We start from the raw sequence: 24,572 nt of genomic DNA, 5'->3' as shown, positions 1-24,572 counted from the left end.
CCAACTTGGCGGCGTCAGTGGCGGCTGTACCGTCCAATAGATCACTCTCCTCTCTTCCTCCCTCTCTCGACAGAGACTCGACAGAGAGACACTGCCTGTAGTTGCATCACACCCAACGACTACAGATTGATGCCGTCTCAGCTCATCACCGCTTTCACTTCGATCATCCCTTTTTACACGATAACAAGGGGATTTGTCCAAGTACTTACGCCAATTGACAAGTACGCGGATACAAGTCGCCTCAAAGCCTTGCTATAATGCCGATAAAAAAACATGCGAGAATCTTCCGACATGGCCGATCGACCACAACAACATATGCGGCGATGGGATTGGAGTCTTGTTCTGCTTACGGCGTGGCATCTTCTTTCCTTATAAATTATGTATCTAGTATCTAATGCGTACGCCAGGTTGAGTTCTTGGGGGATGGTTTCTGACTTTGGTCTTTGTATTGAGGGCAGCGATCGTTCAGAGGGAGCTTAATGATATGTACATACTCGTTCGCCACATACATCTTCTATCTGTAAGCACTTGCGACAACTGCGTGTCTCAATGTGTCAGCGTGATCTTTACCGCTGTGTTTGCTTTCGAACGGTATGATATAGTCTCACCGACATGGCGATGGAGAGGCGTTTGTGTATCACAGATATGGACATCTCTCCACTGATTTAGATATTACCAACAGGAGGAGCTTTACAACACGACCACTGGGTAGCGGCAAAAATGTGAACAAAGCATTGACACATCACGCCGCAATAGTTACTATTCGCATGGAACCATCATTCTATTGTTCACGTTAAAAACCGGAGAGGACTACCTGTACATACACATCTGAAGTCACTGGGAAACAGCCCAGCAAGCCTGTTCAAGTCAGATAGCCCTTCGCGAAAATCTGCCGCATGATGTGGGTTGAAACAAAGCTACGATACAACAGAGTTTAATGACACGTTCATCACCTTCCTCGTAGGCTCCGTACCGAAGGTTTGTGTGAAACATGGTCTTTCACTGCAGTCGTGGCGCCCTTTGCAAGAGGCTCTCGTGAGACAGGGCTGGTGTAAGGCGATTTCTTAGAAGCGCTGCGTAAAGATGCAGGGGTTATGTTTGGTGAAGCATTATCCTCTGAATCCAGTACCTCAGTGCTCGTTTCTCGATTTGGCGTGCTCGGTCGTTGGGAGCGAAGTGCCTTTCTGCTTGACAGTGGTCGAGTAGGCTTCTTGACCTTCTTCAGTGCACCAGGCCTAGTAACCTTCCTTTGAAAGCTGACGGTTGTGTGTCGGGTAGATTTGACGGTAAATGGCTTCGCCGTCCGGAGATTAGCTGATCTCGTACGTTTATCAAGAGTTCCGGAACTTGATCGCTTTAGAGCGCGGTTTTCGCGGGATGCATTCTGGCGCGACAGCGCATCTGCTTCCCTCTCGACTCGCTCACGAGCAGACTCCAATCGAGCGACAGCATTTTTCGCCTTGGCGCTAGCTGAGTTGCCTGCAAGCATCCTGCGCTTCTTGGGGGAGCTTTGGGTGCTTTCAGAACCAGGCCTTCGAGGACCGAGCAAATCCTGCAGCTTGCGTTTCGTGCCTGTGATGAGCACTGAAGCTATTGACTTCTCTTCAATGGGTTTCTTTGGCTTGGGACCGAGGACCCCACGGCATGATTCAGTGCCACAGCGGCATTCCTGAATGTTCTTTTGGGAAAACGGACTAAGGAAGTCAGAACGGTTCAACATATATGTTATAGGACATGACTTACTCAAAATTGTAATCGTAGGTCAGCTCATCGCCAGTCATGATGCCGCGGGGACCGGCGAACAGCGCCATCCGAGGCTCTCCACCCACAGTCCACTTGATCATCTCGCAGTTGGGTTCACACGAGTGATTAACGAATCGAGCAATAGTCCCACGAGTCGCATCAATGATCATTTTGTTGTCGAAGCTCATGAGATAATAGCACTGCAGAGGATTAGCAGAAATCTGTATGGCAAGACCTTGACAACGTACCTTGTCTTTCTTGTAGACCTGTTTCATGCGTCGCTCGCATTCAGACTGGGTAATGATCTCTCCAGCATATTCTACGATGATCTGGTGTGGCTCGAACGTTCGCATAGCACGAACACCGAACCCTCGGTCTTTTGTATCGAGAACTTCCACACCATAGTCATAACGGTTGCCTTTTGCACGCTTCTTGAGCTCTGCGAATGGCCGATTGTTACATAGGTCCGGAGGCAGTGGACAGTTGGTTTTGTCACATTCATACGCCATGATCCGATTGTGACAGGACTCTCCACAGCCATCTTCTTCATCGCAATAGCATTGGGAGGAGTCTTGCTTGTCGCGTTTCCACAGCGCAGATGCGTCGCCGATGAACCTGTCTGCATGTCGTTAGCATTGTTGACTGAGTGGGATCATAGTGAGGTTACTTTTGTTGAGTTTGACCCAGCCGTCGACCTTAACCTTTCTGGGTAGAGGGCTGTAAGTATCGAATGGCAACTTGAAATCGCGGAATACATGTTTTGGGTCCTCGTTCAATAGACGTTCGCAGGCAAAAATCGGGAGGGGCAAGATTGTGGCCTGCCATGGTTTCTTGGCCCTCTTCTTCGCGCGGTTCTGGCTTTCTGAGAGACGAGGATCAAAGTCGCGATCCTGGCCAACATACAAACCTTGCTTGAGCCAGACTTTCGACTTGGGCTGCGAGAAGATCTTTCCTTCCTGGTCTTGGCTATCTGCATCTCCATCCTCAAGAGCATCGCGAGACCGCTTGAGAGAAGCCGCGGGGGAAGCTGATTGGCCGGATTTGAAGGATGGCTCTGAAGTACTGCGCCGTAAAGTGCTTTTAACGAAAGCCTTTCCCCCTGAGTACATGCTTGCGACGGTGTCGCCGACACCGCTTTTGCGGAGGACCTCCTTGCGAAGGTCCGTCACGCGAGAGGAGGTGCGACGTCGTGCTGCCTGGGCGGCTTCGGCAGCCAGCTGATCCTCGACCTGATCGCTGGCATCAGTCATGTCAGACTTCCGCTTCAGCATCTTCTTTCGCATAGGTGTGGCTTTCTCCTTCCTCGCGAGCTCCTCAAGAGAGCCGTGCACGACATTCTTGTGGTGCTTCTCAAGGTATTTGGTCGGCGTATGAATCGCAGTTCCGGCGAGAATCTGCACGTTGTACGTGGTGACGGACTTGCGCGAGCTCCTAGCAGGGCGGCGGGCCTCGTTGTTGACGGCGTCGGGCGTGGTGGTTTGCGCGGACGCTGAGGTCTCGCCGAGCATTTGGAGGCCCGGAGCCTCCTCGTACACTTCGACAGCTTGTTCGATCTTCGTCATCTCGGACATGACGCTGGCTTCGTCGCCGAGGCTGGTAGGTGGCGTCGAGATGGAAGGCGACGCGCTGGACGTGGCGCGAGCATCGCCCTGCTTGTCAGTTCGCACCGTGATGTTCGAGAGCGTAGAGGATGTTGAAGTTGGGGATAGATCGCGCTCGGCCATGACAGCGGACGGGCAAGGCAGGAGCACGCGTCGTGGTCGTGGTCTTGAGGGGTGAGGCACTGACGCGCGAAGGAGGTGGACGCTTTGGGCGGGTCAACGGCGCTCACGAAGCAACACTGCCAAAGTCTGCGCGCGATAGGCAAAGAGCACGCGAAGAAACGTGTACAACTGTCGGTCCGGTTTAGGAGAGTGTGTGGGCATGCATTGGGAGGCGCATCGAGCCAAAGTTGGGAGATAGATGGACGGATGGACGATTTGGGGAGGTAAACACATGCAGCTAGTCAGTCAGCCGATTAGGCCGTCGTGCCCTGTATATCCAATGTTACCAGCACCACCACTCCTCGCATTCCGTCTTATTACCGGCACGTACGGGCCGGGTCTTCGAAACCGAGCCCGCTGCAATGTTATCATGGAATGTACACATAATCAAGGAAGTCACTCATCAGTGCATGCGAACGATCATATGGTGCCGTGCCTGCACTCGTGTATTGTGAAGAAGCTATTACTTAAGATGGGCTAACCACATGATCACGCTGATCAGAAACAGCGTCTCATGCCACAGTCGCGTCTGCAGCGTCACGTCCTGACCTACTGGCTGGGCCCTGGAATGCCCCAGACCCACTAACATCCTGCATCTCCACCCCGCCGCCCTGTTGCTCTGGCACTAGAGGCGCAGTCCGTTTGTCTTTGCGCGAGCCAAACCTTTGGTCGCCCTCCTCGTACTTTCTCTTGAAATGGAGATAGGTCGGTGGGCGTGGTCGCTGTAATACAGCAACCCAGTTTTTTAACGCGGAGCCCTGCGTGAAGGGCCTATGCCGATCCTTTTTGAGGAACTTGTGTGAGTTCAAATATTCACGTGTCGTTTCGCCCCTACCAACCAGGAACAGATGGTATATGCCAAGACTGAAGGGATATGACCACCCGAGGAGTCCGTATATACACATGGCAAAGGGTACACGCCATCGATCGATGGCCTCGCCAAAGGATGCTCCAGTTTGCGCCCGCCAGACTAGTATGTGTGCCAGACTAGCGCCCAGGAGGAAAAGACCTAGCAACGTGGTGGCGCACACGAAGACAAAGAAGTAACGGTAGTTGCGGCGTCCCACGCAATTGTTGAGCCAGACGCAATGGTGATCTTGCGTCTCGATGCAATTGTCACATACACGGCAATGGTGAGCACGTGGAGGTCGCCAGATGTTGCAACTCTTGCAATATTTCGTCGGCACCTCCATAGCTGCATTCGTACCGGTTGCGGAGACCACCATGGTCCACTCAGTGGTGGGCGGACCGAGACTGAGCGGATCGTCATTAGGATTAGGAGGGGGGAATGGATGTAGATTTCGCGGAAGTATCTATACGGCGTTAGTAGTGTTCATGACAAAGGAGGTGCATGACATACGCCCGGATCTGAAGCTGAAGCATGAAGGAAAGAGGAGATGGAGACGAGAAGCAAATATGCAAAGAGGATGGGTATCGATGGAGAAACGTTGGTCCATAGCCAAGGGGCCCTATAGTAATAGTTAGCGTGAGGAACAATAGCAGTGGAGGGGAGTCCACGAACGAGAAGCCGAAAAAAAGGCCAGCAGGTAAGATAATGAGGATTGCCGTGGCGACGTTGACTGGACGGTCGCGGGTATTTTGTAATCTACCGCCCCAGCAAAACGCGGTATTGCCAGAGAAGTACTGGTAGTTCCTGCCGAGCTCCCGCTTGACTGCCTCCTTAGTAGCTTCTTTGCGGGCTATTCTGGGTGACGACTCGGCAGAGGTGAGTTTCTCGTGTCCTTGATGGGGTCGTATTTGGGCTGAGCGTCCGTCGCGACTGGACAACATGAAGCTGGAACCGAAAGAGCGGGGCGATTTGCTGGGCGTTGGGAGCTTGCCGGGATCGTGGCCATGAACATTGGAGAGATCCAGGTGCTGAGGCCTGGGTCGCTGCAGGGGAGTGATGCTCTCGCCTCGACTGCGCACTGTTTCTGCGCCCGTGGGCGTGGTGTTGGCTGTGGTGCGGTCGGGCATGTCTCTATCGGTGATGTCGGTGCCGCGCGACGGCGGAGGCTGCGGGTCCAGCTCGTGATGGAGGCCCAGGGTTGGGGCGCCGTGCCGAATTGTTTGCGTAGAGCCTGTACTCTGGCGGTACGGATTGCTGCCCGTTTCGTGTGTAGCGTCGGAATAGAGCGAGCCGTGGCCGAGGAGGGAATTGGGGCGCTGGTTGCGTTGTTGTTGAAGACGCTGCGAGCTCATGGGGCGAAAGAAGCCGTGGGCTGCCAGCGGAACATGGGTTCTACTGGCAGACGTCGTTGGGCGGCTGTGTCCTAGACTGCCGGCGACGCTCATGCCGCCGCCTCGTCGTGCAGGGCTGGCCTGGGACCATCTGTTCTGGCTGCCCGAATTGGCAGTCGCAATCGACGACGGTCGCGAGGGTGGCAGGCCGGGCTCGCCTGCTGGGCCCGTCATGCCCAACACGCGACTGCCAGTCGAGCTGCGCTTCTGTTCGGACGGCGTCATGGCCATGGTGATGTGGTTGCGGGCGCGATTACACTCTCGGCACGCAGCATGACATCAAAGAGCTGAGGGTGTGGCTGGAGGGAAGTCACGGCTTGTGCAGCGCGTGGTCGCGACGAATACGGGGAGCGCGGATGGGCGAGGATGGCGACCGGCAGGGGAAGGAGCGACTGGAAGTGAGTGAATGGAAGGGCTGCGGCGCCGAAAGGCTAATGGAACGATGGACAAGACGTGTGATTGCGCTGAAAGGGGCGCATAAAGTTGATGCTCGACCCTTCGACGTTGCCCGGCGCACTGCAAGGTCCGCCTGACTGTTTCCGGCATGGCCGTCGCTGTGACGCAGCCGCCAAGCTTGGCGTCCGCGAGATTCAACATCGAACCACTGCTCCGCGCTGCACGCATCCCATAGCTCGCATCCCGTCCACGCCACTCACCCCCCATCATGTCCTCCATCATTGCCCGCTCCGCCTTCCGCGCCGCCCCGCGTGTCCGTCCTACGCCTGCTCTTCGACGATGGGCCAGCGCCGCCGCTGAGGGCGAGAGACAGGCCGGCAAGGACGCCCTCAAGACCGGAGCGAAGCGCGACCCTGAGCTCTATGTAGGATGCGACACGTCAATTGGACAATACAGGGCGCATAGCTGATTCGTCTACAGGTTCTGTTCGCTATCATGAGCGGTGTTTTCGGTCTGGCAGGATGGCACTTCTGTATGTTCCCGGATACATCGATTCTGCCTCGTGCGCCCGTCTTCACATGCTGACAATTGCAAGCCCGCTCTCCTACCAGTGCTTCTTCGGAACGAGCTGTCGCCAAGGCCGCAGGCAGTGAGCCTTGGAAGCAGGATGGTGGTGTAGGCCCATACCAGTACCACCCCGGAGGTGACACCAGCGTCAAGAAGGATGCGCCTTCTGCGCTTAACGTGGTCGTCATTCCCAACGTCACTCTCCCCAAGGTAAGCTGACGCCCTTGATTACCAGCAATCAGACTGTATTGACGAGCGTAGGAACTCCATGACACATACAACAAGTGGGGCAAGGACGGCTACTAGACACGCAAACTGACATCAACTACCCAATTCCAATCAAAACCTCATGGCAGCAGAGTGCGAGATTTTTCCTTCAGTTATGCGTCTGTACATAAGACCTATTGCGCAGATGAAATAAGTTCTCTACAATGTCCTCACACAGATTGGTGCCGCACAGTTCTGGTCTGCCTAACAACGCGACAGCAAAATCAATGCGGACTTGAATGATAAGAAACCCCTCAAGCACCACGGTGATTTCCGGTAGACTTTTTGTATATATACACGTCCGACTCAAGTAATGCTAGGGAAACCGCTATTCATCCGACTGGAAGGATCAACGTCGTGTCCGTCCTAGATCGAGGTACACATGCTTTTGTTCTTCTAGACTCTCTCCAAATTTGGTCCTTGCGAATGGCACTGTGAACCCCGGGTAGGGGAGCTTGTAGAATGTAGTCTATGGGTATCTATAAGTGCACTGTCAGTCTGGAAGTCCGCCTGCCAACTGCAATCAAGCTGCGCTTGGTAGTCGCTTCCGAATCTCGGCAATCATATCAGTCCTGTTCACCAGTACACCGTCTTTCTCGGGGTCGTTGTCATCTTTGATTCCCAGGACCTTAATCTTGACCTTGCCGTCTTTGAGCTCATCCTCACCAAGGATGACGAGGAGCGGGACACCGGCCACCTCAGCTTGTTTGAATTGCTGAGGGAGTTTCGGCTTCAGTTTGTACGAGAACTCAGCCTTGATGCCTGCAGCCCATAGCTCTTGAGCGACTTGCATACGTTCTGTCAACAGGCCGGTGAAGCCTTTACCACCAAAGGCTGCGACGAAGGCATCGACATCTTTGGCACGCTGTGTCGACTGGCCGCGGGCTTTCATGATGCTAATGATTCGATCGATGCCGAAAGATATGCCAACACAGGGAATAGGCTTGCCACTGAACATGCCCACGAGCCCGTCGTAACGACCACCAGCGGCGACACTTCCTACGCCGATTTCTTGCTGCTGACCTTTTACGCGCGGTGCTGAGCCTTCTGTAACTACCTCGTAGATGAGCCCAGTGTAGTAGTCTAGACCTCTGGCGAGTGAGAGATCGAAAGAGATTCTCTTGCGGGCACCAAAAGCATCGAGGTATGAGAAGAGCTGTTCCATCTCCCGAACACCCTGGCTGACATCTTCCGATTGAGAAAGGGTCTCGTTTGTCTTGAGATAGTCGATGATGTCGTCGCCGCCTTTGCGCTGCACCCATTCACCAATCTTATCCGCGATGTCTGCTGGCAGTCCCTTGGTCTCCATTTCTTGCTTGACCTCTGACCATGGTAGCTGCAGCATGTTAGTAATTGGCAGAGACATGGAGATGTTCAGCTCACCTTGTCTAGTTTGTCCACAGCAGAGCTGATCGGCCTTATCAGTTCTGCCTTGACGCCAGCAGCCTTGAACATGCCGTCTAGAATCTTCCTGTGATTTATCTTGATCGTGTACGAGTCCCACTTGAGCGCATCGAAGACGTCGGTCGCAATCTTGAGTACCTCGGCATCTGGAATCATGGCGTCGTAGGAACCCGCGATATCGAAGTCGCATTGGTAAAACTCTCGCATGCGACCCTTGGTCATGGCTGGTTGGTCGCGGCGGTACACCTTAGCGATTTGGTATCTCTTGAAACTCTGGACGCTAGGGTTCATGGCGAGCCATCGTGCAAGTGGAACGGTGAGATCGTAGCGCAGTGAGCAGAGCTCGCCGCCTTGATCCTGCAGATCGTATATCAACTTTGAGTCTTCTCCATATTTACCGCTGAGGATCTCTTTGAGTTCGAAGACGGGCGTGTCGAGTGTCGTAGCGCCGTGGCGCTTGAAAACTTCCGTTACCGTTTGGAACAGGTTGTCGCGAAGTGCGGCATCCTCGCCAGTCCCTGACATAGTTAGCGAGTCGTTTGGGCGCAATGTGGGCAAAATGTACAGTCGCGTGTGCCCTTTGGCACCTTCAGGTTGAACGATTTGTTCTTGTCTTCTTTGCCCATGTCGTCGTCGAAGCCCAAGGGCGAAGTTTGCGTAGAGAAGCGGCGGCGGGGTGCAAGAATGTAGGTTCGGATAAATGTTCGGCTGACTTTACGGTATGCGAAGGTATATCGGAGGGCGTCCTGGAAGAGCGCGGGGCAGACAAAGTGGGGTGAAATGCGCTGCATGGACCTGGAAAGTGACTCAATCGCCCAAGAGCAAGCGCGCGTGTGCAAAGAATCGTTCTACTCCGCGACTTGGCCCGTGCATCTTCACACCGACGTCACTGCGGTAGCCAAAATATAGTCACAGGATTACAACGAATAAATTGACGCATGGGTTTCTAGTCATCGCGCTGTGTGCAACTACCAGAGCAGTCGAAATTTCAGCAGATCTCTTTGTCCATAGCACTCGGCTACAACTGTCAGAATCATGTCGATGGCTGCCTTCGTGTTCCAGTCACTCTCGGACAATGGGGTAATGGACTGCGGTTTGGCCTGCGTCGGCTCGGAAACTGGCGCCAATTTGGTGGCACTCGCAATTTGCTGCAACTCTCCTCGGCGTATTTCTTGTCGCTGCCTCTCAGCCTCGACCCTTGAAAGGTGATGATGGACTTGCATTGGGGGCGTATGAGGCAGAGGCACTTGTGAATGTACCAAGCGGTCTCCGAGTTGCGCAAGAAGACGCGCTCGAGCTTCCTCAAGACCTCCATCTTCCGGAATGCTTTCTGATTCAACTTCATCCTCAGACATGATCATCTCTGCGTCAGAATCATCCGTCTCTTCAATGACTGTGTTTTGGCTGAGTACGGCATTGTCATTTCTGAAGGACGTCGTGTCTAATCCGTTGTCTTTCTCATCCGAAACATCGCGCAGAGTTTGTGTGACTTTCGGCGCGAGATGTCTCGTGTCGTGAGCTCCATGTGTCTGTTCTCTGGGATCGGTCTCTAGGACCTCGGGACTAGTGCACTCGCCTTCTTGTGCATCACACGTCAATGTTCTGTTGTCTGCGTAGAGTCGGCCCACTAGCCGGCCTGCGCTGAGCCCCAAGTCTCGAATTCTGCTCACACGCTCATGATCCAAAGTACCGAAATCTCCAACTAGGGCCAACAAGGTCCATATCCAGCTGCTCTTCTCCCGGGATATCTTAGCTGATCGACCCAATGCTAACGTGCAGCCTTGTAGAGCCATATACAGCGTCGACTCGTCAATGTGCATGATTTCTTGGAGAATCGGTAAGTCCTTCTCTATGGTTTCCGACCATTTCTGCTTTCCAAACTTCTCTACTTTTGCGCGGCTCGCTGCTGTGTCTGGTAGTCGTCCATACCTTCGCATTTCGGCGAGTTTCTTGCGAAGGTTTCGAAAGCGCTGGAGGAGAGCATTGGTGCAAGCTTCCTGTGGATCAAGGGCGAACGAGTCTGTTTCCCACTTGGTAGCGTTGTACTCCCAATCCACGGCAATCCAGGTTCCTTCCCTGTATATGACGCGTTGAGTATCCATCGGGCTTCTGTATTGAGATTCGTCATGGTCTGAGTCGAGTTTGCCAGCGTTGACATTGTTTGGGGCTACGAGTAGAGTGGGAATCGCCGATGCTTCAGACCTAGGCCTCATGTATAAGCGATGCACTTGATAATGCTCTCATGTGAGGGGAGTGCAAAAGATGAAGTAAGCACTCACCGGACACCGTGAAGGTAGGCCAACGCTTCGCTTGTGGTCTCGTCGGATGACTGCTCTTCACCGTCGAGTCCTGGTAGCACCGTCCGTGTCCCATACTCTTGGTACGAATCTACAGCGCGCGGCCGGTTTTTTGGGTGCGCTGTGATGCGCGCGATCCTCGCGCGCTTAACACCGACGGCCTCTTCTTGCGCGCACTTTCTTTTGCTGCCGTATGCAGTCGGGGACGCTGTCGAGGAGGATATGGAGGGCGGCTGCGTCGACATAAGGTAACCATCGGGCCGCTGTAGTTTGTTGTAGCTCTCACCGTCTTTAGTAACAGCCAAATTTACCCCCACGGTTGACATGTTTGCGTTGGAGGTTGTAGAGTCCTGGCTCCGGTTGATGAGTGATTGCGGAGACGCGCTCGGGGGTGACCTACATCGGTCTAGCGTGGCTCACGCTGGCACCACACATATATGCGGGCCGGCACAATCAATCTCAGGAACCTTGAATTGCGGAAGGTACATATTTGAGTATCTGAAGTTGAGGTTGATAATGTGTGGTGTATTTCACTGCACTATAGTTACGTGATGTCGTGCTCCTCGTAAAGCTACTCAGCCAACAGCTCTAACATCTAGATATGATGATGAGTTCCTGCGGGCGTACGCAAAGATCCCCAAACAAAGGAATTTATAGTGGGATTAATCCCATCAACCCTTTCCATCTCCCCTTGTGGTTGAGACCCAGTAGCCTGATCGTCATTGTCCCTTCCGTTCGATGTTTTCTTCTACTGGCTGGTAGGGGTACTTGATCGTGAGACACCAGATGTCTAAATAATCGCAGATCGTCCAAATAACATCCACGATGAAGCTTCCATGCACACCGACAGCAAGACCTAGACACATGAACACAAAGGCAACCTGATAAACATCGTTGCCCAAGGCACTTGGCCAGCCGACACCAATGTGCTCCTGTAGCCATGGCCCGAGCGAATCGATCACTCCGTAGATGAGAGGGTACATCAGTACGTTGCCTCGAGGAAATCGGGATTTTGTAAGGTGAGAGATGATCATGCGACCCACCGAGTACGCGTTGATGAGACCAGCGTAGAAGATGAACGGAACCAGATGGTGATGCAAGATCATAGGTTGCAGGTACAAGTACGCCGTGATGAGGACCCAAGCCGCCCCGAAGGTAAGAAGACCCAGGAGAGCGACTCGCGCCTTTTGACCACGGGCACGACGCGCCTTCATTACATTTTGCGCGCTGTGTCATTGTCAGCCTACTGTCTCGTACAATGGCATGTGTTCATACCTCGAAACAGTGTTAAACACGAGCACAACTCCTCCATAGACCATATACCATTCGTTCCATGCCAAATTGTACAGCACTTCTGGAATGAATCCTTGCTCTTTCACTCCGAGACTTTGGATCATGGAGCGTTGCCAGAAGCTACCTCCACCAAGGTAGGCAGTTGAGGCATACACTATGCACAAGGTTATGATACCCTCGACTGGCCCAGAGATAACACCAAGAGTCAGTGTATGGGTATGATACTCATCCCAGGTCTGCACGTAGAATGTCAGAGATGCTGCAGTAGTTAGCAAGATAAGATGCAAAGCAAGTAATGTCAAGGTGCTGGCTTACATGCAAAGAGCGTGAGGACTGTCTTCCAGCCTTGGCCAAGATTCATTGTCGCAGAGAACAACAATACTTCCAGTGTCGTATTGATCGCATCGACTCCATGATCGAACAGCTCGCCTAGAGGACCGCTCTGGCGAGTCCTGCGGGCCTGACTCCCATCCACAGCATCAAATGTTTGGTAGAGGAACAGTCCGATGGCCCAGCTGGCGTACACCCAAGGCGGACAATCTTGATCAAGGGTCGGTGTATACCAGAGTAAGGTGAGGAAGTTGACTATGATGAACCCGAACCCAGAGAGTGTTATCTACAGCATCATGTAAGTAAGGACGAAGCTCTTGCGGCGGGGTTCGACATATAAAATCTTTTTTTTTATGCCAAACTTACAAGGTTGGGTCTAAGACATGTTAGTATTGCTTTGTATGAGATTTTGGAAATACTCACGCCATCCACATAGGAAAGCATTTGATGACCACATGAGAGTAGAAAGGCTTGAGGACATATTGTGAAAGCAAGCTGTGATCCACGCCAGAGTACTTGTACTCCCTGAGCTTTGGTAGCTTATCCTGTCGTATGTACACCATGGTGTGTTATTCGCTTAGTACCAGCAACTGTTGGCGAGTTGTTGTGGGGTTCTGGCAGCGAAAGTGATTTCGGCGGCACTTGTTGCTATGTGGTGGTGCGCCAAGCGCAAAATCTTATGACGTAGCGACCCGTCCGCCCGCCGGTTTTGGCAACATCTTAGCGTGGAAACGGTATGTCAGGTACGATCGCTACCTCGGTGTGCACAACGAATGAGATGAATCATCATATTCTACGAATGTGTATCTGACATTGATGCAGCCCCTCGCAACTTCGCACCACTTAGACGCTGGAGGCTTGATGGCTCTACTAGCGATACTTGCCTCATTCTGGAACATTGTGATCGATCTTGCTCATATACATGATACAGCAGACATGACACCCTCTCACTGTAAGCAGCGCACAGTGCCATTTACTTGGTCGTACACCAGATGAGTGGCTTGATCGGTGCAATCGAAGCTTATGCAACAGTGCTCCAGGAGCAAGGAATCAAGATCCTGCTCCTCATGGTCTGGATGAGCGGCACGGTCTTGTGCACTGTCTCGCCCCAGCCTTCCACACTCCAGCTCTGTTCACGACGGACCTTGCGTTCCTCCAGGTTGGCGAATTGCCACAGATGGTGTACTGTGTTCAGATCACCGATTTGGACGAACCAAGCACCCACACCCTCCATGACTTCCCGCCTGGCCTTCAAGCCACGTCGCCAATGTGTCTCCCACTCGAGCAAATTGCCAGGATGTAGTGTGTACGAGCGCAATTCGAACAAGCCACCGAGCTGGCGTGGGGGTGTCGTAGGCCAGAAGGAGAACTCTTGCATTAGGGAGTTGTGCTTGGATTTGATCAAGGTCTTGAGTTTGGCATCGAACGCAGGGAACTCTGGATGGGATTGGATGTTGTGTAGCGATTCGTGGTAACCCTCGTAGCGTTGGTACTCCCAGATATGTACTTTGGTGCATAGTCAGCATCGTTGAGAGAGATGCGAGCGTTGGAGCGAGTTGCAGACTTACCAAAGGTGTTGCAATCTCCCACTTCAGTCCTCCAGCTACCTACAAGATGGACCTTGTTCTCGGGAATGGACGCCATCTTTGGGTACCAGCTTCCAACCAACTCGGTGTACTCTTCGACCTTGTCTTGCAGTACCTCGTGGAATACAATGGAGTGGACGTATTTGCCGCGAGCTAAGACCTGAGAAAAGCTGCGCTCAATGTCCTTGTCGAGTTCGCGGCCCTCGGGCGTGCCGTAGATGAGAGATGATAGCGCACCGCCCTTCTTCTTGCCGTTTTCTTGCTCACGGGCGCGGGCATCTTCTGTAGTTACTCACGTTAGCGCTCTTGGGTAATTCAGGTTGGGCGACGTGCAACGGACTCTCTTCCTGTTCCTTTCGCTTCTGAGCAGCTACCAGACCGTCGCGGAAGCTCTTCTGCTTCTCGTTGAAGCTGGCAGCACTATCGGGTGTGATGTCGGCGAGGGTAGGAGCTCTAGCCGGGCTTTGTGTTGGAGCGCCAGCACTGAAGGCCTGAGAGCGGACGGCGGTGGCACACGGCGGGGAGAGGATGCCGCGCACACTGGCACAAACACGGCGTGTGAGCATGATGGTACTGTCGGGACCGGAGCTGGAGGGTGAGGTCAATTTGCACACCAACGCCGACAGCGTGTATGGAGTGGAGTAGTGGTGGTGTTTGTGTCGGTTTGGGCGGGCTACAGCACAGCTTCCCCTCAATCAGCCTACTGCAGCTGTCCCTGTCAAGCTCACTAGCGTCCCGCGGCCTAGGTATCCGCCCGGGGCACTGGGGTAAGCGCGCCCCACTGCAAACCTCACCAACCTCCGTCACGCGTCTACATTGCTCTACTGGAAGCGTTGCAACGCTGTTTACATTTCAATGTAGCGCAGAACACTTTCATCGCGTCTTCAGGCCAACATCCAGATCCATGGTCGTATTCTTTGCATCTAATCTGTTGACATGATCGTAGAGGCCCAAGATGTACCACGAGACTAGAAAGAGACCATTTGGATCAATTCACTTCTAATCCTCGACCTCGAACTTCGCTGTCCCTGACTGCTCCATCCCTGCGTGTGGCTATTCATACCCCTTAGAGAGCAGCGAGCAGCGACCATGCCTTCTTATGATGTAGCTTAGTCCCTGCTTCTCTCGTACTCTACCATAATCATACACAAAGTGCTGTTCACGAATGCGGTAGCCGTCCCGCACAAGCGGAGCCCGCATTGGATTAGACATCGAACACCTAGAGGGTAATAGGAAACGTGATTTGAGATTGCAAGAACATGACAGACATGAGCCCCTGCCCAGGCAAGATAGTTGTTCAGTCCTCGTCAAATATCTGGAGCACGTTGTCAAGAATGGTAATGATTACGCGGGCTTGCAGACCGGCATCGGCCATATTGTTGCCTTTATGAGGACCCATTATGGACGGCCTATACGAGGTTAGTCGATACATAGATTCGGTCGAGTGATGACTTACGCCCAACAGATACCCAGATTTGCGGTGCTCATGCGGTTAACCTCGGAGGATTGCTGCACACGATGCAGATGCAAAACAAGGGCACGAAGTGTCGCATAATTCGGATCGGGCAAAGCATTGATTAGCGCGTGCATGGAATCACGTCGCATGGTCTCGTCATCGATGCGTGCAGCATCGATATACTTGCCGTAGAATTCGCGGGTGAGCAGTGGATCCGGAAGCTCGCGGAAGAATTGTTTCAGCAAACCAGCCACACTGTTGACGTCGTGCTGAAACGACTCTGGGTTGCGGAAATCTACTTGGGAAGCGTCTGTATAGCGTTAGTCGCCCGCATTGACTAATTGTCATAATCACCTACCACTGTCAAAGAGAGCTTTCATTTGCTGGATATGCGACGAGGTTCCAGGGATCCGATAGATGCCCTCTACTTCCAGTCCGTATAGATCCACAGCCTGAATACACTGATAGACTACCATGGGTACGGGTGAGCCATCTCGGTGGAACAGGTCTTCCAGAGTGACGCCAAAGACGGGATTGACCGGGGGTTGGGCATTGTTGTAAAGAATTCCGCTAGTCTGCTGTGCCGTAGCCTGACCGACAGGTCCACGAGGATAGTCTGACTGTGGGTAAGGCGTGGGCCCCACGGGTGAGTAGGGCGAGTTGCTGAACTGCGGCGCTTGCGAAGGCTGTGGTTGCGATTGCAACGACGAAGGTGGCAGCTGTGCGGGACCCCCAAACGAGGGCTCGAGACTGGAAGGGCCCTGAGGCGATAGAGGGTTGGCATCTGGCTGCGGCATGGGGAAAGAGGGCGGCGGCTGACTCTGCAGCTGCATGGAGGTACGTCGGTTACTACTCGCAGCAGCAGGTGGTGTTGGATGTGACCGCGTCTGCGCCTGTGTCGGATGCTTCAGGTACTGTAGCTCTGATTTGGTGATGGGTGCTTTGGAGGCATGGCTCAAAATATATTCGTCAAAGTCGCGCTCATTGTTGATCTGGTAGATGAGCTGGTTGATGCTGGACGGGGCCTGAGTAGTCGCGCCCTTGGGTGGCTGTGGACTGACGACCTGGCCATTGTTGACGACAAGTTTCTCGTTGAACGAGGCTATGACAGCGTCAGTCGAAGCTGACGCGGGCAGCAGGTGGACTTACCGTATTTCTGCATTTCCATAGTCAGAGCAGCGTCGGTTTCCTTGATGAGATCCAGCAGCGCAGAGACAGCCTGGGGCCGCAGAGTCGCGACGAGCTCTTTGCGGGAGACCTGTGCCGTCTGGACTTTGCTGGCATAGTCCTGATCTGCCGCCTGGGTCTTGCGCTGGAGGTCCTCCTCGTGCTGGGCGGCTGACTTGGGCCCTTTCAAGCCAAACTTCCTGCCCGCACCTGTGTCGCCTGTCTTGACCCGGTCAAGGTCTTCGGCGAGCTGGTCGTACTTGGCCTTGGCCTTCTCGGCCAGCCGTTCGGCGTCTTGAACCTTGTTCTCTGCCGAGAGCCCCTGCTGCTTCCAAGTTTTGCGGCTTGTATCCATCTTGTTGGCCAGCTGTAGCAGGTTCTCGTGCATGGCGTGTAGGGCAAGGCCGAACTGGGTGCCATTGTCGGCGATGCGCTCGTTTGCGTGGAGGACCTGCTCGAACTGCGTCTGGTAGCTCTCGTGCCGCGTGTCAGGCTTCCGCACGCCGTCGAGCGTCAGACGGCTTAGTTTCTTGAGGCTGCCGGCGTGCTCTTCCTCGAGAGCTCCCCGGCGTTTGAGAAAGCTGGCAAAGTCCTGCCCAGCGTGTTAGCCGTCGGAATGCACAAGAGCCCGGCTTCGTGGCCACTGACTCTGGCGCTCGCAATGCTGGCCTTGAGGCGGTTCAGCAGGGTGGAGACGCCCACGTCTGAGTGCAACATGTCTTGCACGCGCTGCTGCGTCTGCGCATTGGGGGGTGCGCTCCCTTGGTCAGGCGATGTGGGAGTCGCTTCATCCATGGGCGAGGCGAGGGCACCATCATGCGTGGGCGACGATACGCTGTTCGGGTCGGCATGGACGCTGTCAGTGCCCTCCATAGGCGGGATTGCATTCGGGGCAGCCATCGCAGACGCGGCTGTTGTGGCAGGAGGTAATGGCTGCGTCGCCGGGTCGCCGTCGGAATGCGCAATGCCGCGCGCTTCGGCGGAGGCGGAGATGCTGCACGGACAAGCTCCACGCAACGTCATCCTTCCCGCCGTCAAGTTCTGCCAACCGTCCTCACGCGCCTGATCAAGCACGGCAGCACCGTCCACCTTTCGCAGCCTGCCTCTCTTGACTCACGTCTTCACCCCCCTCTTGATCCGTCTCGCCATGTCTAGCGGCTTACCGGATGAGGTGGTGACCTGCCTCCAGAATGCCCGCTTTGTGAGTCCCTCCAAACACTTTTATCTTGTCTCATCTCATTCTTCCATCGGGATCACATTCCAACACACGTCGCATGCTTACATAACCCCTCCTCGCTTGTTTCGAGCAGTTCATTTCCCCCCAAACCCTTCCTACCAAGTGTCGTGATTCATACCCGCCTCATAAACACATGCATTGCCAACACCCCCGATCTCTCGTATGCTTATGTGCTAACAAGTTCAAACAGCTCCATCTTGCAACGTGCTCGGAAAACATTCCTCACGTCTCGTTGATGAACTACACCTACTTACCTAACACTCCGTATTCTCCAACTCCCACTATCATCATGACAACACCTTCAACTTCCCGCAAAACACAGAATCTCGAGGCCAACACTCGAGTATCTCTCCTGGTGCATGACTGGATTTCTCACCGCCCTCCAACCTTGAGCCAGCCGGGTCGCTCGCCTTCGCCGTCAGGTCCAGCGCCACGTTCGGGATCCTTGGCCGAACTTCTCCTTGGCATGAACACCGCGTCCCTGAGTCGCATCAGCGCCACCATCAATGGCGTTGCTGAACTCGTGCCTTCTGGCTCCGAGGAAGAGACATGGTACAAAGCCCAACACCTGGCTAACAATACCTTTAGTCCTGGTGGCGAGGACACACACTCGGCTCCTCCCGCTGGCGAAGGACTATGGGGCGGTGGGGGCATAGGTTCACGAGAAAACGCTGATGAATCACTAAGAGAAGGTGACGGGGGCACCAAGTGTTACGTCGAGGGAGCAGAGGTCAGAGTTGTCGTAGTCAGGGTTCGTGACGGGCGCATCGCAGACTGGAAAGGCCAAGTCAGAGATTGGAGCCTTTCAGAAAACGCACAAGAAATCAAGCCAAACGGAATGTCGTCATGAGAAACACCAGGAGTCTTTTTTTTTTTTTGGAAACGACCGGCATGTTCGGAATTCTACGGCTTGCGTCGTGTATGCAAGGGGTTGCCGTATTTGCGCAGCATCTGGTTAGTGACATACCTTTCGTCAAATCAGCTACACGTGTCTTAGCGCTGCCTCGTGCGTGGCTTGATGCTATTTCCTTTGTCTCAAAATACCACTTCGCCGACAAAAGTTGAGGGCTTCTCCAATTTCATCTCGTTTTCATCCTCAAGTTACATCACGGTGTATGTCACAACCAATAGCATTTGTGAGAAGGCTCAGTATGCAAGAACATCCCTCTTAACAGCGCTATAGAGGAGACCATCCGGGATTGTTCGCGAAGTGAAGGAGACTGAGACAGTCTCATCAGGTGAGCGAGGAAATACTGCTGTTGACGTATGCACTGACCATTGCAAACGCGCAGACTCGTTGCCTGGCCTGCTCAGCCTTGGCGCGGCCACAAACAAAGTCTCTGCTCTCACCATCTCGTCGAAATACCACCAACTTCCACTACTCAAATCCTTTTTCATTTCGCAATTGCTCCATACTTTCTCTGCAACAACAACTTTGTCCAGCCCATACATCATCGTCTCACCACAATGAACGCTGAGATCCACCGCACTCTCGCTGACATTGGCGAAGTGTCTCAGCTCGCCCTGGACGCACTGAGCCGTTTAGAAAACGCTCTTCGCGTTTGCGCCGAGGGTTTCGAACGCGGCGACACCATGGTAATCATCCCGGACAACCTCCCCGTTCTGCTCGGAAACGGCGTAGCAGAGCTCTTCAAGAAGGCCTTGGCCGAAAAGACAGGATTGCCGATCAAACTCATTGATCTCATTCCTATGGAGACCACCAAAACCTCACACACTATCGTCAAGATGCCAAAGAACACCGCAGCTTCACCTCAGGCCCAACCCAACTATCAGTTGGTGAAGACTTCAAGCGATTCTGCTGTCGGCTTGGACGCCCTTTCTGTCAACGTCATCAAGAAGGCTCCCCGACCAATGAATTGTTGGATCATCTTCCGAGATGCGATGGCTAAGGATCTGAAGATCGAGTTCCCGCAGCTCACTGTTCAAGAGTTATGTAAGTGCACACAGCACTCTCCATCTCTAATACAACATGCTTACAATGTCCTAGCTTCATTCTGCTCCGACATGTGGAAGGACCTCGGACCAACTGGCAAGGCGCCCTGGCAGGCTGCCGCACAGTCGGCCAAGGAAGAGCACTTGCGCCAGCATCCGGACTACAAGTATAGTCCTAGGAAGCCAGGCGAGAAGAAGAAGCGCCAGTCACGCAAGGCTAAGCGCGCATCGGCGATTTCGACTGTTCCTGAGGTTGTCAACTTTCAAGTCGCCCCCAACATTGCGATATCATCGCCTAGCTCGACCTATGAGAATGCGCTTCCCGTCAACGACATCACTCCTGATATTGGCAGTCCCTTTATCAACGACTTCGCTCCGTTCTTTGATGTGGCCGACATGCTCGACATGTTCCCTCAAGATCCAGTGTCTGCCAGCATCACCTACGACTCAGAGTCTTTTCGTCATGCTCGCCTTGACAACGAGTTCGGCTTCAACTTCAACATGGACGCAACCTTTGCGCTGGCTGATGACGACCTCTTCGCCTTTCGCGACGGCGCAGACGATGATGCCATACTACCCGCCTTGGCCCATGACACCTACTAGGAACGCCTCAAGCATCCAACCCTCATCTGGAAAGTACATGTGCCAGAGGTCTGCACGTCACTGACCAAGGATTCGCGCTTCTTGTAAGACCGGCGACTCCCACACACCGTCACCCGATTTCTGTCGATCTGCTCCGCATACAATTTGCGTTCCTTTGGCAATACAACCGGCCCGTCTCTACGTCTCGATTAGGCATTCCCCTTGCTTTAGCAACATCCCTTGCTCTTAGAGCTCCCAAAAGTCTTTCGCTTGTCACCAGCTTGCCACCTTCTCATGAAGCGCCCAGTCAGGCACACCTTCCACTCTTTTCCCGGATTACGATTACGATTACGATTAGATTACGATTACGACCACAACCCACGACAGCTGACGCAATGTGCATACAGGATGCACGATCCCATAAAAGAGACTTCTGGGTCTTGATGATGGGAACATGGGTGAAGCGTGTGTTTTTTCTCTCGATCACAACCAAGTTGCCTTCAACGATATATGGTTCGTGGTCACCACTTCAGATACCCCGTCCAGACCCTATGTCTTACACGGTGTAGCATACACATCATCGGTCGTACGCGCATGCGCAGCATCAGACGAACATATCAACTCCAAAAATAGATAAATAAAAGATACCAAAAATGCACATATAAAAAGCTCACCTCTCCCTAGCGTGATCTGAAAGCAATATGCAGTGATCTGTTTACTAAATTGCTTGACCGACATGACTTTGAGTTGGCATGTAAGGAGATGTATGCAAGTATGTGATTGTAGTGTTGGTGGCTGCATGGAAGGGTGTGACGGGCTTGCATGATGGTGGTGTTTCAGTCCCGACATTGAGGTCGTTATATAGTATCCCCTAGTGAAGCTGCCGGACTCATGAGTCGCGTATTAATATCTCTGCCGCTGCGGTTTTGGAGGGGTGGTGGTGTATTGGTGCCCAGGTATCATAATGGCCGAAACTGTCTCGCCGCTCGTCCGAGCGCGCCCATGTGCTGAAGGACTCTGATGTGCCTAGGCGTAAGCGGAGGTGACTCATAGGATTTGAATCAACATTCGGGTTCTCTAATAGGTGGATGGGACATATAGGTACGACATCTTCGTTTGGTGTCGGGTTGGATGTTGAAATCGAGGATGGCTGACTGGCAGGAGTATCGCCAACACAAGCTCATGTCTAGCCTGGCAAGTACTTCATGAAAGACTCTTAAATATATGAAGATGAGTTAGGCAAAGTTTTTGTGACCTTGTACACAGTGGTCGTACGGTCAAATCAACAGATAGCTTAGGTGTTATAACTCAGTCCAAGAGGTAGCATCTATGTACAATGCATTTCTACGTCAATCCTGGTAAGCATAGAATTAAATATTTGTACAAAACTCAATGCACCTCTGATAGCTTTGGGCGTGACCGACGTACGAGTGGTGACGTCCGGGCTCTGGCTGCGAGGAGTCACGACCGGGGTAAATGTTGGTTAGGCATACACTCCTCTCTGTTCTACAGTAAAGGGATATGACCGAAAGGCTCATAGACCTTTCAGCCTTTACAGAGCGCCTGTTAAATTGTCTTTTCACCATTTCAAATGTTTCTTAAACTTATCGGCAGTGCTTTGGTACAGCTATATAGAGGTATATGCCTGTCTGCGAGGCAGGCCTACGGGCTGACAAAAAGCAAGATAGTGACCCTAACACACTTACTAGAACTCCCTGAGATCTTCACAGCTTCATAACAAGTACTGAAAGTGTATTAAGAGCAGTCTTCAAGGTCTAATGTATACTAGTAGAGTTATAGCCGAATGCAGTGCCATTATAGAGACGACTAATGCAACATCTCAACACACACATATTATTTCAGTGTTAAGTCGAGCAGAGAAACCACAGTAGCATTACGGCGTACTACGTAGATGCATATAGCGTTGTAGCTTCTAGGATCGACGTCAACGGTTTTGTAGAGCACTTAGTATATTAGTTGTCGAGACTGTGGTCTTATTTGCACCATTGAACATGACATATTGATATGGTCTGACATGGACGGCCCTATAACTTTCAAATTCCTTCTACTCGCCCCGGCGTGACTATTAATCTCATTGCCGAGCCTGATAGGTGATACTGTAACTATGCAGACACTTTTGATCTGCCTGCTATTTCTGCGGTGAGCTTCAGTCTCCACAACTGCCCTGAGGATTTTAGCATCGTCATCGTAAGCAGAACCAATGCGAGCCGCAGGGAAGCGTATTCATAGCCTAGCAGAACCATCTATCAGTATCCATATATTATGTCCCTTCTCTCAACTACCCTTCCAATCACTACACCAGATGAACGTCCCACACCGCCACTGCGTGCCCACTTCCTTCTGCCCCGTCGGTCCAATCGGTCTAGGGCACATCCAAAATTGTCTTCCGCAGTTCATGCCTGGTTTCTTGGTCGTGAACGAGATGCAAGGCTCGCCGTGTTCGCACCGCGGTACTGGTTTTTTGGAGAAGAGCTTTGTCCAGCCTTCTTTTGACGCTTCCTGGGAGGCGCGCGGATCGGAGTCCAAAGATTCGGAGGTTATGGGCGACAGCGGACGAGGCATGTCTATGGTGGAATGGCTGGGAGCATCGTTGTTCGTAGACGGCGAGGCGGGCGGTGCTGCATCTTTGAGGGGCTCTGCATCAGCGGGTTTGGTTCGGCTTTGGAAGAAGCCTTTGAGCGACTGCTGGCCCTTGGGGGCTTTGGACGTGGTTGTGGTATTAGATTTTCCCCGCTTGACTGGCTTGTTGGGCGATGCTGATGCCGAAGCGCGTCGCTTCTCGACCGACTTGAGCGGGCTCTGGGTGAATGCAAGGTGACTATCAACTGCTGAAGGCATTTCCGCCATGGAAGCCGCGATGGCCAGTTTAAGGTCTCTGTCGGAGTCGTCCATGGTCGTATTGGGAGTAGACATGTCATCTACCTTTGTCTGCATTTCTTCGTCGGCAATCGGTGCCGTAGGCGCTGGTGCAGACTTTGGTAGGGTGGGCTTATTGGCGAACATGTCTCGGATACTCCTCCTCTTCGTAAATTCGGCTAGGAGCTTTCCGCTGAGTGCTGGGAGATCTTTGACTATGTCATACTCTCGCTGCCGCATGCCGTCTTTGAACATGCCCGCTGGATTCATCAAGTCCAACACGTGCACCTGATCTTCAGCACCGTGCTCACCGGTCGCTGATATCTGTGACATGGGCACCACATCCTTCGTCACAGCGTACACTGGACAATGATCCGACCCCATCAGTCCCTCCTGAATGTTGGCCTCCTTGAACCAGTCCTTGATCGCGATGCTGCACAGTATGAAGTCGATCCGTGATCCAAAGTTGCCCGGCCTAGCGTTGATTTTCTGCTCCCAGTGTGTGAACATTCCTTCGCGGTCAGGATGGAACTCCCTACACAGATCGTATAGGACCGGCTCTTCTCTCCCCTCGTCTCGTTGACCCGGAACCATTCCATTGAACAAGAGCTGGTTGAAGATTCGCCTGTTCGGAGTGCTCAGATACTCGGCATGCGTCATGCCTTGCGACAGCATATTCTCCTCCGCCCTGGCCGTGTCGATGGTATCTCTCGAGACGTTGAGATCACCCGTGAGTATCACATGCTTGCCCATCTTCGTCAAGTTCCGTATTCGTGTTTCCAGCGCTGTGAGAAAGCCGATTCGGAAACCGTCTCGTAGGCCATTGCTGTTCGCTGGGCTGTAGACGCCGAAGAGGACAAAGGCTGGGAATTCAAGCACCAGACACCGTCCTTCTGAGTCGAGGCTGTCAGCGTCGAGATCGGGGGGGAGATGGGCCATTTGCGCGGCGCTGAGGTAACCGCCAATGCTGGCGGATTCAGGAAGGTTGCGGTACGATGTGGTCGAGCCGGGAGGGCAGAGAGCGCCTAGGACGCCTTCTTCGGCGCGAATGGGGGCGCATATGGATTGGCGAGTGTAGATACCAACGCCTGAGTAGCCTGGACTGTGTCAGTGCAAGGCCGCTGAACAAGGACTGTGTAACGTGGAAAGTGCCTTTCTTGTGTTTTGGTAAACTGAAGTAGCAGTCCCAGCCAGGTACAAGGACCATGTCATCCGTCAGATCCTTGCGCTGAATCTTCAACTCTTGCATGATGACAATGTCCGCCTCGAGGATGTCGAACATGGCATTGAAGGTCCTCGTGTTGCTCCATGGCTTGTAGCCAAACGGGTTGCGAATGCCGTTGACGTTCCAGGTGGTGATGCGGACCATGGCGTTGATCGGTTATGAAGAGCGACAGTGAGCGCGAACCAAGA

The 24,572-nt window shown here is 53.1% G+C and overlaps 12 protein-coding genes across 12 annotated transcripts; 3 read left to right on the top strand and 9 right to left on the bottom strand.

Annotated features, from left to right (window-relative positions):
- Positions 1–949: 949 nt before the first annotated feature.
- Positions 950–3,467, bottom strand: J4E79_000375 (uncharacterized protein; the record flags this gene model as incomplete). The annotated part of the gene is made up of 4 exons (XM_049349292.1): positions 950–1,694; positions 1,744–1,943; positions 1,992–2,362; positions 2,411–3,467. The coding sequence occupies 4 exons, from the start codon at positions 3,465–3,467 to the stop codon at positions 950–952; spliced, it is 2,373 nt and encodes a 790-aa protein (XP_049216079.1).
- Positions 3,468–4,018: 551 nt separating this feature from the next.
- Positions 4,019–5,978, bottom strand: J4E79_000374 (uncharacterized protein; the record flags this gene model as incomplete). Its single annotated transcript, XM_049349291.1, has 3 exons — positions 4,019–4,300; positions 4,555–4,819; positions 5,152–5,978. The coding sequence occupies 3 exons, from the start codon at positions 5,976–5,978 to the stop codon at positions 4,019–4,021; spliced, it is 1,374 nt and encodes a 457-aa protein (XP_049216078.1).
- Positions 5,979–6,411: 433 nt separating this feature from the next.
- J4E79_000373 (uncharacterized protein) lies at positions 6,412–7,016 on the top strand (the record flags this gene model as incomplete). Its single annotated transcript, XM_049349290.1, has 4 exons — positions 6,412–6,567; positions 6,624–6,675; positions 6,739–6,920; positions 6,972–7,016. 4 exons carry the CDS (start codon positions 6,412–6,414, stop codon positions 7,014–7,016), a joined length of 435 nt encoding a protein of 144 aa, XP_049216077.1.
- Positions 7,017–7,500: 484 nt separating this feature from the next.
- On the bottom strand, positions 7,501–9,172 carry J4E79_000372 (uncharacterized protein; the record flags this gene model as incomplete). The annotated part of the gene is made up of 3 exons (XM_049349289.1): positions 7,501–8,313; positions 8,361–8,899; positions 8,947–9,172. 3 exons carry the CDS (start codon positions 9,170–9,172, stop codon positions 7,501–7,503), a joined length of 1,578 nt encoding a protein of 525 aa, XP_049216076.1.
- A 177-nt stretch (positions 9,173–9,349) lies between these two features.
- On the bottom strand, positions 9,350–11,004 carry J4E79_000371 (uncharacterized protein; the record flags this gene model as incomplete). The annotated part of the gene is made up of 2 exons (XM_049349288.1): positions 9,350–10,583; positions 10,661–11,004. The coding sequence occupies 2 exons, from the start codon at positions 11,002–11,004 to the stop codon at positions 9,350–9,352; spliced, it is 1,578 nt and encodes a 525-aa protein (XP_049216075.1).
- A 393-nt stretch (positions 11,005–11,397) lies between these two features.
- On the bottom strand, positions 11,398–12,332 carry J4E79_000370 (uncharacterized protein; the record flags this gene model as incomplete). The annotated part of the gene is made up of 3 exons (XM_049349287.1): positions 11,398–11,905; positions 11,954–12,230; positions 12,287–12,332. 3 exons carry the CDS (start codon positions 12,330–12,332, stop codon positions 11,398–11,400), a joined length of 831 nt encoding a protein of 276 aa, XP_049216074.1.
- Positions 12,333–12,652: 320 nt separating this feature from the next.
- Positions 12,653–12,864, bottom strand: J4E79_000369 (uncharacterized protein; the record flags this gene model as incomplete). Its single annotated transcript, XM_049349286.1, has 2 exons — positions 12,653–12,677; positions 12,725–12,864. The coding sequence occupies 2 exons, from the start codon at positions 12,862–12,864 to the stop codon at positions 12,653–12,655; spliced, it is 165 nt and encodes a 54-aa protein (XP_049216073.1).
- Positions 12,865–13,322: 458 nt separating this feature from the next.
- J4E79_000368 (uncharacterized protein) lies at positions 13,323–14,453 on the bottom strand (the record flags this gene model as incomplete). The annotated part of the gene is made up of 3 exons (XM_049349285.1): positions 13,323–13,807; positions 13,870–14,169; positions 14,228–14,453. The coding sequence occupies 3 exons, from the start codon at positions 14,451–14,453 to the stop codon at positions 13,323–13,325; spliced, it is 1,011 nt and encodes a 336-aa protein (XP_049216072.1).
- A 731-nt stretch (positions 14,454–15,184) lies between these two features.
- Positions 15,185–17,410, bottom strand: J4E79_000367 (uncharacterized protein; the record flags this gene model as incomplete). Its single annotated transcript, XM_049349284.1, has 5 exons — positions 15,185–15,296; positions 15,344–15,653; positions 15,702–16,445; positions 16,493–17,102; positions 17,159–17,410. 5 exons carry the CDS (start codon positions 17,408–17,410, stop codon positions 15,185–15,187), a joined length of 2,028 nt encoding a protein of 675 aa, XP_049216071.1.
- A 247-nt stretch (positions 17,411–17,657) lies between these two features.
- On the top strand, positions 17,658–18,597 carry J4E79_000366 (uncharacterized protein; the record flags this gene model as incomplete). Its single annotated transcript, XM_049349283.1, has 2 exons — positions 17,658–17,711; positions 17,938–18,597. The coding sequence occupies 2 exons, from the start codon at positions 17,658–17,660 to the stop codon at positions 18,595–18,597; spliced, it is 714 nt and encodes a 237-aa protein (XP_049216070.1).
- A 617-nt stretch (positions 18,598–19,214) lies between these two features.
- J4E79_000365 (uncharacterized protein) lies at positions 19,215–20,303 on the top strand (the record flags this gene model as incomplete). The annotated part of the gene is made up of 2 exons (XM_049349282.1): positions 19,215–19,701; positions 19,756–20,303. 2 exons carry the CDS (start codon positions 19,215–19,217, stop codon positions 20,301–20,303), a joined length of 1,035 nt encoding a protein of 344 aa, XP_049216069.1.
- A 2,274-nt stretch (positions 20,304–22,577) lies between these two features.
- J4E79_000364 (uncharacterized protein) lies at positions 22,578–24,528 on the bottom strand (the record flags this gene model as incomplete). Its single annotated transcript, XM_049349281.1, has 2 exons — positions 22,578–24,256; positions 24,312–24,528. The coding sequence occupies 2 exons, from the start codon at positions 24,526–24,528 to the stop codon at positions 22,578–22,580; spliced, it is 1,896 nt and encodes a 631-aa protein (XP_049216068.1).
- Between the last annotated feature and the right edge of the window lie 44 nt (positions 24,529–24,572).

The sequence above is a fragment of the Alternaria viburni genome (genome assembly GCF_023758015.1).
Source record: "Alternaria viburni strain BMP 2772 chromosome Unknown scaffold_1, whole genome shotgun sequence".
NCBI lineage: Eukaryota > Fungi > Ascomycota > Dothideomycetes > Pleosporales > Pleosporaceae > Alternaria > Alternaria viburni.
This window is presented reverse-complemented; position numbering and strand designations above follow the sequence as displayed.